The following is a 13767-nucleotide window of genomic DNA, read 5'->3' as shown; positions in this document are numbered from 1 at the left end:
GGTAGAGGCCAGACATGCTGCTAAATAAGCATCCTTCAATGCACAGGACAGCCACTCACAACAAAGAATGATTTGACATAAAATGTCACTACCGACAAACTTAAGAAACCATGCTTTAAATAAGTCTTTGCCTACAGGACCACGTCTTACATAGGTTGTACACTAAATGCTTAACAAAGTGTTAAGAGTAGGCACTCAATAACTGTGGAATGAAACTGGTTATGTTTTTGTTTTCACTGTAGTATAATATTTTGACAAACATCAATACTTACAAATTCTAGAAGACTGAAAGTCCTGGGACTATTATGTTTTACTACTTTGCTTTAGTCATATACCAACATTTGTAGGTGTACTGCTGTTCTAATCTGAATATTCATTTTCCCTCTTTCCACATAATGTTTCCACATATCTTTCCACATAATGTTAAAGATTGAAAAGTTTCTTAAAGATATGCTCTTTTACCACTAAATGCCAGTTCACAGTCTTCTCATAGGTTCTAATTCTAGACCACACTTGTACCCCATATATCAACTTCCTTATTTACTTCACATACAACCTTTTTCTAAGGTAATTTTCTGCATGAAATAATCTCTGTGTAAGTAAACAATATGCCAAAGCTATACTTTAAATTACTATCCTATACATCCCATCACACTGAAGTAAACATTAGGAAATTACTGTCCCATGTCTTAGCCAGCGATTCCAAAACTGTTAATTGTAGACTCTCACGAACGTCTCAAAGCTATCACAGGGGGTCTGTGAATTCAAAGCACAAAGAAGATTGACTATAGACCAAAAAACTAATGCTTCCCAACTTTAATGTAATGCTGTTTTTCAAGTGTATGCACTGATGCAATAAGGTAGAAATGTATATTTATAGTGTTTTGTCTATCCTTGTATTTTTTTCTTTCAAAGTCTATATAATTTTTTGCCTGAGAAAGGTACCACTATTTTTTGAGAAAGGTTAGGAACCACATAGCTATGTAACTTTAATCACAGGCTATTTTATGACATTATTTTTGTCTATTATTATCTCAAGCTATTATTTTTTTTCTATTGTTAAGTATTCTAGAATATTGTGAAAATAGGGGAATGGCCTTCTCACCTATATATAAATGAGGGCCACTTACTAAAAAATCCTTCATTAAGTACTTACTTTTAACAAAGTTCTAAAGCTGTAAATGAGACAACATATTGACATGGATTTAATTTTGAACATTGTGAGCAAAAATTTTATTTTACAGTTAACTTTTTTTATTACAGTGACTCAAAAATTTTGAATGTTCTGAGCTAGATGTCTCAATGGGGTGACAATAGGAATGGGGTGATAATAGGAATTGTCCACGTCTATATTAACCTAAGTCCCTAAAATATGATTACATCATCATTCTGAATACTTAGTATTAAATCCACATTATAACACAGTATGCAAAAACTAAATACTTCCATAAAGCATCTTGTATTTACCCCTTCACAACACACATTGTATTGTAATGGCCTGTGTTTGTGTTTCCTGCATAAGATGTAAACCTCGCTAAAGCCAGGACTGTATCTTGTTCACCATCATATAACACAGTTTAAGAACCTTCCATGTACAATGCCTCACCTATAGTAGGCACTCAAATACTTGCTAAGTGAGTAACTGTCATATGAAAAGCTTAAATCTTAAAGAGGGGTAAGGGAAGAAAAAACCTTTCCTGTTTATATGGTATGCTTTCTGCTTTCTTTAAACGATCCTTTGGGAAACTAAGTTTATATTCATTTTATCTCTGATGAGCTGCAAATTAAACTTTGAGTGACTTCATGACCTCAAATCAGAAAGTAATTGCTTAACATTCTGTGCAACGTACAATGTACTATGCTAAATGCCGTAAAGGGAATGGCAGTATATTACAGTGCCCCTCTAAGAGCTTTCTGTTTAACTGAACATATTATATAAACAGTTGACAATTACAAACAGCAGTAAGGTTTTTCTAAAGCTTAAGAGATGTTAAAACATTATGAGGAAAATGGCACATGAGTAAGGACCTGTTTTCTGAATTGCACAGGTGCTAATGCAGCCAGGAAACACAACAGGAGCAAAGAGGGGCCTGGCCTTATGCATGGGAGCTGAAGGACTGAAATTTGCATTTGATCATCTTCAACTTCTGGCACCTGTTGTCACCATTTTCTGAGTGCCCACTGAGCTGTCCACAAGCTGGCCTCCTCTGAAGAGTACAACACTCCCAAACTACTTCCCTCAGCTTCCACCTAACTCTGCAGAACTCCCTTCCTTTAGCGAGACCAAACTTAGCTAGCAGTTAGAGGTCACCCAACTGTGCCAATTCCTACTAAATTGTAACAGAAAGCCCCCAGAGCTCTGCAATTTAAAAAGAATCAGCCATACTTACCACCACTAGTACAAGAAGAAGGGTCCACAGCTAGCACAGATAATTTGTGCCCTCTCTCAGTAAGCATTTTTCCAAAATATTCTATAAATGTTGATTTTCCAGCACCAGGGGGCCCAGACAATCCTATGGTGGAAAGAGATCTTCTAATTCAATGAAACAAATGAAATCAGAACTACGATCAGTTTTACTGAGTAAAATATTAGACTACCTTCTATTTCCCCTAATGTATTAAAACCACAATTAATATATTTCAACATGTCCTAAAATGGCAAATAAAAATCTGTTTCTTTAATTCCTGAGTAATGGGGCTATAGGAAGGAAACACTCTGGGTTCCACATGTTCACAAAATTCACTTTTAAAAACTACAAAACATGCTTTGCCTTTGTACTATAAAGTAGATCTTTCTGGACAGACTTCATTGTCTCCACTGTTAACGTGCTCAGTTTCTACATCTGCCCACCTCTCATCATGATCAGTAATTATTCTACCTACCTCAGTTCTGTATACTTTTTCCCACTGGAAAAACAACTCATTATTCTAGAAATTCCCAGTGATTGAGAAAGCAATTTTCTATTTATAAGGGATCATCTTTTTTCTTCATCTCACTCATAACTCAAAGAATATAAACTGAATTCTGAAAAAAATAATTTATGTTAAGAAAAGCAGAAAACTCCCCCACTTGGAGAGTTGGCAGTGCACGGCTGGTAAGAGCACAAACCCTGAAGCCACGCAGCCAGTTCTCATTCTAGCTCTGCCTCCCATGAGCTGTGTGATCTTGGGTAAATTACTTAACCTCTTTCTATGCCTCAGTGTCCACTGCAATAAAATAGATATAGTAATAGTACCTCTCTCTTCAGGTCGTTTTAAGAATTAGATGCGTTAATGTCTGCAATATGTTTAGAACAGTGCATGGCATAAGAGACATATGTGTATGTTAAATGAAATATATAAAACATAGGCATTTAACTAACTACACTCAAAGTATGTATAGTGTATGGGATGCCTGACTCCTTACCACAATTCTTGGGGCAGATCCAATACTATCTTAAACACCCTTTTAGGTGCTGAATAAACATTTGTTGCTTTTACTTATGGTGGTGAAAAAAATAACTGCAATAAAGACAGGTTTATCTGGCCTCATAAGATTAAGATGGAAGAACCAGAATAGCACTACAAAGTTATCTGTGAACTGCTAGTTAATTCCACACATTTCTGAGATATTTTTTCAAAGATTCTCTAAAATCTTAGTAAGTAGGCACTTTGTCATAACTAGAATTTCTCTGTGGGAGTTTGCTATTATCTTTGTTTACCATACATAAAGATTATTAACATCCAATGTAGTACTCTCAAAATGAGAATCCCTCAGTAAGGGCAGAAGATTAAGAAGTCTGAAAAGTGGGGACCAGTATAAATATTGGTTGGTGAGATATTTTGAAATTATCTTAAAGCATCTATGCCCATTACCCTAAAAACTAGGAGGCTTTTGTGTCTGCATTGCCAATAAACTGTGAGACAAAGGTGTAATGTAACATGAAATTTTAAAAGTATTTACTCATTCTCCACAAAATTGTTGCACTTTAACCACCAAGACAAGTTGTTTTTAGCAGGAGGGTTGGTTCAAATTACCTAGTTCACCACTGTGGGACATTCTCATTCCACCTAAACTGGCTTGTTTAATTCCTGCTGGTCAAACATATCTAAATTGTTTTACAATGCACAATTTCAAAAACAATTTCAGAACCAAGTCAAATTGTTCAAGAAATCAAATGAACATCTAATATACAGACAACAAATAAATATGATCTCTTTCTTAAAGTACATTTTGATAGGCTGGGCATGGTAGCCCATGCCTGTAGTCCCAGCACTTTGGTAGGCCAAGGTGGGAGGACTGCTTGAGCCCAGGAGTTCGAGACCAGCCTGGGCAACATAATGAGACCCCATCTCTACAAAAAACTTCTAAAAAAAATTAGCCAAGGATGATGTTGGAGGCATGATATTGGAGCCAAACATGATGTTGGAGGCATGATATTGGAGCCAAGCATGATGTTGGAGCTATGATCACCACTGCATTCCAGCCTGGGTGACAAGAGTGAGACTAAAAATAAAATAGCTGGGCACAGTGGTTCATGCCTGTAATCCCAGCACTTTGGGAGGCCAAGATGGGTGGATCACTTGAGGTCAGGAGTTCAAGACCAGCCTGGCCGACATGGTGAAACCCCGTCTCTATTAAAAATACAAAAATTAGCTGGGTATGGTAGTGCACGCCTGTAATCCCAGCTACTCGGGAGGCTGAGGCAGGAGAACTACATGAACCCAGGAGGCAGAGGTTGCAGTGAGCCGAGATCGCGCCACTGCACTCCAGCCTGGGCGACTGAGCAAGACTGTCTCAAAAAATAAATTAAAAAAATAAAAAATAAAAATAAATAAAATATATTTTGGTATTGAGATGGCTGGGTTTACAGTCACTCCGAGAAACTCAATAAAAAGTATCTGAAGGAAGTGAGACTTGCCTATACAAAGACTAATGAAATACCTAAGAGGCAGAATTTTGAAACGTGATAATTATAGTTGATACGACAACAAAACAGGGAATTCACTTTAAACTATTTAAGCAGAAGGACTACTAAAAGAAAAAGGAGCAAACTCACTAGTAGTTCTTCCTATGAATATTTCTATCCTGGGATCCAGAGCAAGATTCTTGCCAAAGTAAAAATCTTATATTATTTTCTTAAAATACATAGCCTTGGTTCAAATGTCATGGCAATTTTTTCAATTTAACAAAACTAATATTTGCCATGAAAACTCATTTAAAATTCATCCAAATATTGTGAAAAAAGTCCCCATTCAATTGCAAACTATTTAGACTTTTTTTTAAAAAAAAACAGAATACAGAGAATTTGTAAAAATATTTACGAGAAAACACACAAAAAAGACTGACCTACTCGAAATGCTAGTGGTTTTCCTTTATTTGATTGTTCTTGTTCTCTGTGGTAAAGTAATACTTTCTGAAGAAGCACCTGGGCTAACTCCTTTTTCCTGCTGTGAGTTGATTCTACAAGAGTTATGGCCTCTGCTAAACAGGCCCTTTGCCCTTGGATTAAACCAGTATAAAGTTTATCCACAAATCTTTGCTCTTTATCAGAAAGTCCTTCTGTGTGGTCCTTTAAGGTTGTTTGTACACATAATTTTCTCTTTAAACCATCTGACAGCAGCATCCACTTTGTACAATGGAGTCCAAGAGAATTAAATGGCTGAGCACATGGGATTCCTGATCCGAGATGTGTACTTGAGTGAAAGATGAAGTGGTAACATCGGAAAGGTGCTCTTAAAAGGCCTTTTAGGAAGTGCTGGTGAGGATGTGGTAGCAGCATGGACATATTCGTTTTATTTGTAACTGAAGAAAACACTGGATGCGTTTTGGCTCAATGTGATTTGTGACCTCCCTAGAAGAAAGAAAAACAAGTTAGCCAGTTCGATATATAACTAAAATACTGAAGTGGTAAAATTTGAAAGCCTAGTGTTTCCCCCATATTCTAAACCACACATAATCAGAGTCTTTGGTAGTACAAATGGGTGAAAGTTTTCTTACTAAATAAACTTAAAAGAGAAGACTCCCTCCATGGCCACAGTTAATATTCAGAGTAACCCAAATAATGGAACTACTACTGTACTGCGAAGCGGAATTTACATTAACATTTTCTTCTAATAAAAACAATATATAAAATACCACTAGGGTAGAAATTTTATGTTATGCTTTCTCTTACATTCATCTTAACAGTTTCCTCAGGTCAATACACCAGATTCTGAAGCTCATACAAAAGGTTAAAAAAAAATGAATCTCTCTGATGCTGGCCTTGTATTCACTCTCTACAAAAAGAAACGTGATTACTAGGGTGGGCACTTCAGGTGTAAGGTTAGATACATGTTTGTATTCAATAGACTCATCCTTGAACACAGATGTATGCAAAGAGTAGCCTAACTTAAAGCACACAAACAAGCCATAAGTGAACTGTAGGAGTTGTGTAGTAACCAGATCAGCGTATCGCAAAGCATAGTCAGAGCCACCTGGGTGCTTATTTAAAATGCACATTCCCAGCCCCACTAATAAGATTCCCTGTAGATTCACACTAAAGTTTGAACCACTACGAAATTAGATAAGGATTTTTTTTTTTTTTTTTTTTTTGAGACAGAGTCTCGCTCTGTCACCCATGCTGGAGTGCAGTGGCGTCATCTCGGCTCACTGCAAGCTCTGCCTCCCGGGTTCACGCCATTCTCCTGCCTCAGCCTCCCGAGTAGCTGGGACTACAGGTGCCTGCAACCACACCTGGCTAATTTTTTGTATTTTTAGTAGAGACCGGGTTTCACTGTGTTAGCCAGGATGGTCTTGATCTCCTGACCTTGTGATCCGCCCACCTCGGCCTACCAAAGTGCTAGGATTACAGGCGTGAGCCACCGCGACCCGCCATAAGGATCTTTTTTATGATGATATACTGATATTCTCTACTTCAAACTGTATTAAAAAATGAAAGTTGACATGGTATGCTGGTCAGGGCAGTGCAGAGGTTATGAGCCACTGTCACTATGAATCTCTGCCACTTAAGCCAAAATAACCTTAGGCAAGTTACTTGACCACTCTGTGCCTCAGCTTCCTCTTAAGTAAAGAGAATAGGTAAGAAAGCAGAGTGGTTATGAGAGCAAAATGACAATTCTTGTAAAAAGCTTAGAACAGTGTCCACCATGGAGTAAGAGCTCAATTAACCTTAGCTTTTATTTTAATTACACCAAGTTATGAAACATTGGTAATAATTCTTCCAGTAGCAAACTAAAATTTACAGTTATATATAACTCACCCAGTTTGGGTTTATGAGTATTTGTAAATTTTGGTTGATTTTCAAGCACCTTGTGGCATGATGGAATAAATTATTGCTCCAAGGTATACCTCTAAATGGTACTTCAAGGCCGACGAACATGAAATTAATTTTAGCTTCTTAATATTCTATTAGAGAAAAAAGAATAGTTTAAGATTTTTAAACCGGTAGAACTATAAGTGCTCATCAGTTTTCCAAAAACAACAACTTTTTCTCTGTGGGGCGGTGGGCGCAGGGGCATTATAATGTCTATTTGTACAAAATTAGCCTTATTCTAAAAGGACAATTAAAATGTATAAAAGTGTTTCTAAAAAACAATTTTAAAAGATCTAATGTCACCTTTCACACAAACACACAAAAAGACATTTAAAACAAAACTTTAAGAGGGAGTCTACTTTGGAAGCTCTCTTTCAATACCACCTTTAAGCACAATTCTCATCAACACCACTACCACTACCAATAGACTGGAATCCCACAGGCAAGAACTGTATTTTTATTCAACCACTATTTTCTAAGAACATACTACTTTTCAGGTCCCATGATAGGTGATAAGAGTAATGGTTACTATAGCAATGGTACTGATGGTGATGACAATAGTATTTGATTATGTTCCAGCCATTATACCATAACCTTCTATTAATATATTAGTTCCCTACGGCTGCTGTAACAAATTACCATAATTACTGTAACAGAATTAGTTACTTAATTACATTGCAAAGACTCTTTTTCCAAATAGGGCCACATTCACAGGTTCCAGGGATTAGGATGTGGACATATCTTTTTGAAGGCCATCATTCAACCTGCTACACTTTCTTAGGTACAATGCCTCATTAATTATCTGATCTTAAATAACCTAATCCTAGCACTTCAAGAGCTCACAGAATAAAATACGTCACATCAAAGAAAGAACAAAGTGCCATGGGAACAGACAAGATTACAGGAGCTCACTCTCCTTGGGGAATTCAAGTCATAGAGGAGTTGAAGTCAAGACCGAGTCTGAAATAACAAAAATGTTGAAGAAGGTTGAGGCAGGCTTTCCAGTCTGAGGACTTAAATGTGCAAAATCAGAGTTGGGACTTGGTCTCTTCCCTGTCATCTCAGAGAAAATTAAGAAATTCATTAAGGCAGAAGCCTAAGGTATATGGAACTACTGACAGGAGATGAGGCTGGACCAGAGGTAAACTGAGGTCAAGAAATTAAATTTTGTCTTGTGGGCAGTGGACAAATGACAGAGACCTTTATGGAGGTGACATAATCAACTTTGCTTTTGAAGAGATAACTCTAGAAGCAGTGACATGAAGTCAAGAGTGATGAGACTTTTAAACAGCCCAGTTCAGGAAGCCTAGCAAGGAACCAAAGGAGATGATGAGGACCTAGACTGAGGCAAGGTATTAAGGAATGGAAAAGAAAAGCCTAATTTAAGACCTTCTTGACCTATCCTATCTTATTAGAATCCTCAGAGTTTGACGTGGAGCCTGGCACACTGCAATTGCTTAGATAAAAAGAAAAAAAGAGGTGCTGTTGATCTGAACTTATTTCATTCCCCAAATGCCTGGCACATTAGAGTCTACAAGCCACTTTCAGATATTTTATTTCATTTTATTCTCCAGTTAATTCCATGAGGGCAGTACAACAGTTATTATTTTCATTTAACAGAAGGGGGAAAGAACACTGAGAGAGCTAAGTGATCACAGTCATAGCCAGTGGCAGGGCCAAGATTCAAACCCAGGTTGTTTGACTCTCTATGGCAGGCATTACTTAATAAATTATATTAAAATAACAAAGAAGTCCTTTGGCTAAAAGGGAAGTAGATATTAGTAACTCTGCCCAACTTCTGAGGTGAGTAAGAAGTATTTTCAGTTGCAGTGATGCTGGTGGCATGAGGAGGAACCAAAGAACAGACAGAGGAAATCTGCAGGATAGAAAACATTCTTATTACCAAATCTAGTCCTATTGTCCCATAGGGAAGATGTTGTCATATATAGTCTAAGAGCAAATTAGAACTATTTAAAATATGCTCCTTAATTAACAAGTCTTACCATGACTACCTCCTATTACCAAACAAGCTGTGTTCAAAAAAAGAGTGACAGAGGTGGTCAGGGTCGGAGCAGGATAGCAGAATACAAGGCTTCACCAATCATTTTCTACCTGGTTTTAACTTTGTATCACTCAAAGAGGCACAGAAGAGGTAGGAAAAACTGTTTTGAATCCCCAACACCACCCCTCTCCCATTCCCTGGCAGCAGTGGCATGATGCAGAGAGCATTTCTGTGTGCTGGGGAGAGGGAGAACATAGGAATTTTGAGGCACCGAACTCAGTGCCGCCCAGTTATAGCAGAAAGCAAAACTGAAAAACTCAGCTGGCACCACACACAGAAGGAACTATTAACCATTAAACCAGCCAGAGAGGGATGGCTGTTCCCAGAGCTTGAAACTTGAGTTTCCTGAGCTCACAGAAGCCTAGCCACTGTGGGTTAAAGCGCTCTAGTGTCTCAATTAAACTTTAATGGCAGTCTAGGCCACAAGGACTGCAACTCCCAGGCAAGTCCTAGGGTTGAACTGAGCCCAGAGCCAGTGGACTAGGGGGTTTCGGGGAGGGGGAACACAACCCAGTGAGACACCAGCTGGAGCAGCAAAAGGAGTGTTGGCATCACTCCTTTCCTAATCCCAGGCTGCATAGCTCATGGCTACAAAAGAGACACCTTCCTTCTGCTTGAGAAAAGGAAAGGGAAGAGCGGGGAGGACTTTATCTTGCATCTTGGATATCCTCAGTCACAGCAGGATGGGGCACCAGTTAGAGTCATGAGGTCCCCCTTCCAGGCCCTAGCTCCTGAACGACATTTCTAGACACACCCTGGGCCAGAAGGGAACTTGCTGCATTGAAGAAAAGGAGCCAGTCCTAGCAGGATTCATCACCTGCTGACTGAAGAGCCCTTGGGCCCAGCAGCAATACCAAGGTACTACATAGAGGGCCTCGGGTGAGACTCTGAAACTTGCTGGCTTCAGGTAGGACTCAGCACATTCCCAGCTGCAGTAGGTACAGGGCAAGACTCCTCCTGCTTGAGAAAAGCAAAGGGAAAAGTAAAGAGGAATTTGTCTGGCATGTTAGGTACCAGCCTGGCCACAGTGGGGTAGAGAAACAAATGGGCTCTTTGGGTCCCCAATTCCAGGACTTGGCTCTTGGATGGCATTTCTGGACCTGCCGTGGGCCAGAGGGGAGCCCACTGCCCTGAAGGGTAAGTCCCTGATCAGCCAGCATCACCACAAGCTGACCAAAGAGCCCCTGGACCTTAAGGGAGCATCAGCAGTAGTCTGGTAGCACTCTTCATGGGCCTGTGGCAGTGAGGTCGTGGGGTGAGGCTCCTCTGCCTTTGGAAAAGGGAGGAAAGAATGGGAAGGATGCTGCCTTGTGGTCTGAACACCAGCTTAGCCACAGTAGAACACAGCATCACGTAGATTTCCAGTTTTTGACTCCAGGTTTTTACTCCTGGATGGCATCTCTGGACTTACCTGGAGCCTGGGGGAACTTACCATCCTCAAAGGAAGGACATAAGCCTGTCTGGCTTTGCCACTTGCTGACTGTACAGCCCTAGGAATCTGAGTGAACGTAAGTGATAGTCAGGTAGTTACAGTGGCCCTTTGGTGAAACCCAGTGCTGTGTTGGACTCAGGTCTGACCCAGTACAGTTACAGTGGTGGTGACCACAGGGTTGCTTGTATAACCCTATCCCCAGCTCCAGGTGGCTCAAAACAGACAGAGACTCTGTTTGGGAGAAAGTATGGGAAGAGAACAAGAGTCTCTGCCTGATAATCCAGAGAATTCTTCAGGATCTTATCCAAGATCACCAAGGTAGTACCTCTATGAATCTGCAAGGACCATAGTGTTACTGGGCTTGGGGTGCCCCAAAATGCAGATATGGCTTAGATCAGAACACCCAAGCCCTTTCAAATATTTGGAAAGCACTCCCAAGAAGGACAGGTACAAACAAGCCCAGACTACAAAGACTCCAATAAATATCTAACTCCTTAATGTCCAGATACAGACAAACATCTGTAAGTATCAAGACCACCCAGGAAAACATGACCTCACCAAATAAACTAAATAAGGCACCAGGCACCAATCCTGGAGAAATAGAGATATGTGATCTTTCAGACAGAGAATTCAAAATAGCTGTTTTGAGGAAACTCAAAGAAATTCAAGACACGACTGAGTGTGGCAGCTCACATATGTAATCCCAGCACTTTGGGAGGCCGAGCTGGGCAGATCACTTGAGGTCAGGAGTTTGAGACCAGCCTGGCCAACATGGTGAAACCCCGTCTCTACTAAAAACACAAAAATTAGCCAGGTGTGGTGGTGGGTACTGTAATCCCAGCTACTTGGGAGGCTGATACAAGAGAATCACTTGAACCTGGGAGGCAGAGGTTGCAGTGAGCTGAGATCGCACCACTGCACTCCAGCCTGGGTGACAGAACAAACTCCATCTCAGAAAACAAAAAAAAAAGAAAAAGAAAAAGAAATTCAAGATACCACAAGAAAGGATTCAGAATTCTATCAAATAAATTTAACAAGGAGATTAAATGCAACTGGCATACTGAAGAATGCATCAGAGTCTCCTAAGACAGAATTGATCAAGCAGAAGAAAGAATTAGTGAGCTTGGGCCAGGCATGATGGCCCATACCTGTAATCTCAGCACTTTGGGAGGCCAAGGCATACAGATCCCTTGAACCCAGTTCGAGACCAGCTGGGCAACATGGCAAAACCCCACCTCTACAAAAAATAAAAAAATTAGCTGGGTGTGATGGCTGTAGTCCCAGTTACTCAGGAGGCTGAGGTGACAGGATTGCTTGAGCTTGGGACGTAGGGGCTGCAGCAAGTCCTGATCACACCACTACACTCCAGCCTGGGTGACAGAGCAAGACCCCTGTCTCAAAAAAAAAAAAAAAAAAAAAAAGAATTAGTGAGCTGAAGACAGGCTATTTGAAAATACACAGTGAGGGAAGACAAAAGAGAAAAGAATAAAAAACAATGAAGCATGCCTCCAGGATTTAGAAAATAGCCTCAAAAGGGCAAATCTAAGAGCTATTGGCCTTAAAGAGGAAAAGAGGAAGTAGAGAAACAGATGGGTAAAAAGTTTATTCAAAGAAATAACAGAGAACTTCCCAAACATAGGGAAAGATATCAATAGTCAAGTACAAGAAGGTTACAGATCACCAAGCAGATTTAATCCAAAGACTACCTCAAGGCACTTAATCATCAAACTCCCAAATGTCAAGGATAAAGAATGAATCCTAAAAGCAGCACAAGAAAAAGAAACAAACAACATACAATGGAGCTCCAATATGACTGGAAGCAGGCTTTTCAGTGGAAACTTTATAGGCTAGGAGAGAATGGCATAACCTACTTAAAGTGCTGAAGGGAAAAAAACAAATGTACACTAGAATAGTATATCCAGTGAAAATATCCTCCAAACATGAAGGAGAAATACTTTCCCAGACAAACAAAAGCAGAGAAATTTCTCAACACCAAACCTTTCCTACAAGAAATGCTAAAGAGAACACTTCAGCGAGAAAGAAAAGGACATTAGTGAGCAATAAGAAATCATCTGAAGGTACAAACTCACTGGTAATAGAAAGTAAACAAAGATATTGTACCTGTGGTGTATAAACTACTGTTAAGTATAAAGACTAAACAATGAACCAATCAAAAATAATAACTACAATAACTTTTCAAGACAGTAATATATGAACAGAAACAACAAAAAATTTAAAAGCCAGGGATTAAGGTAAGGCAGAGTCTTTATTAGTTTTCTATTCACTTGTTTATGTAAACAGTGTTGTTATCAGCTTAAAATAATGGGTGATAAGATAGTAAGATAAGATAGCAAGTCTTACAGTAATCTCAAACCAAAAAATATACAACAGATACACAAAAAATAAAAAGCAAGAAACTAAATCATATCAGCAGAGAAAATCACCTTCACTAAAATGAAGACAGGAAAGAAAGAAGTGAAGACCAGAAAACAAATAACAAAATGGCAAGAATAAGTGTTTACTTATTAATAATAACATTCAATGTAAATTGATTAAACCCCCCAGTCAAAAAACATAGAGTGGTGGAATGGATAAAAAAAATAAAAGACCCAATGATCTGTTGCCTATAGGAAGCCCACTTCACTTATAAAGACAAACACAGACTGAAAATAAAGGCATGGAAAAAGTTATTCCATGCCAATGGAAACCAAAAAAGAACAGGAGTAGTTAAAATTGTATCAGACAAATAGATTTCAAGACAAAAACTGTAAGAAGAGACAAGGAGGGTCACCAGATAGTGATAAAGCAGTCAATTCAGCAAGAGTATATAACAATTTTAAATCTACATGCACCCAACCTTGGAGCACCCAGATATACAAAGCAAATATTATTAGAGATAGAGAGATAGAACCCAATACAATAATAGCTGGAGACTTCAACACCCCACTTTCAGTATTGGACATATCTTGCAGACAAAA

At 39.1% G+C, this 13767-nt stretch overlaps 1 protein-coding gene across 2 annotated transcripts in view; it reads right to left on the bottom strand.

Moving 5' to 3' along the window:
* MMAA (metabolism of cobalamin associated A) overlaps positions 1 to 13767 on the bottom strand; it is a 44111-nt gene that overhangs the window by 15127 nt on the left and 15217 nt on the right. The window contains exons 2-4 of one of the 2 annotated variants that reach the window (XM_054485803.2): positions 7242 to 7387; positions 5330 to 5834; positions 2391 to 2513 (exon numbers count right to left, since the gene is read on the bottom strand). In XM_054485803.2, the coding sequence (XP_054341778.1) occupies positions 2391 to 2513; positions 5330 to 5768 (562 nt within the window). In that variant the 5' untranslated portion in view covers positions 5769 to 5834; positions 7242 to 7387. The remainder of the gene's footprint in view (positions 1 to 2390; positions 2514 to 5329; positions 5835 to 7241; positions 7388 to 13767) is intronic. The other variant, XM_054485804.2, reaches the window with a different exon arrangement.

The sequence above is a fragment of the Pongo pygmaeus genome, chromosome 3 (assembly GCF_028885625.2).
Source record: "Pongo pygmaeus isolate AG05252 chromosome 3, NHGRI_mPonPyg2-v2.0_pri, whole genome shotgun sequence".
NCBI classification, from domain to species: domain Eukaryota; kingdom Metazoa; phylum Chordata; class Mammalia; order Primates; family Hominidae; genus Pongo; species Pongo pygmaeus.
The sequence above is the reverse complement of the archived record's forward strand: the minus strand, read 5'-3'. Positions and strand labels throughout refer to the sequence as shown.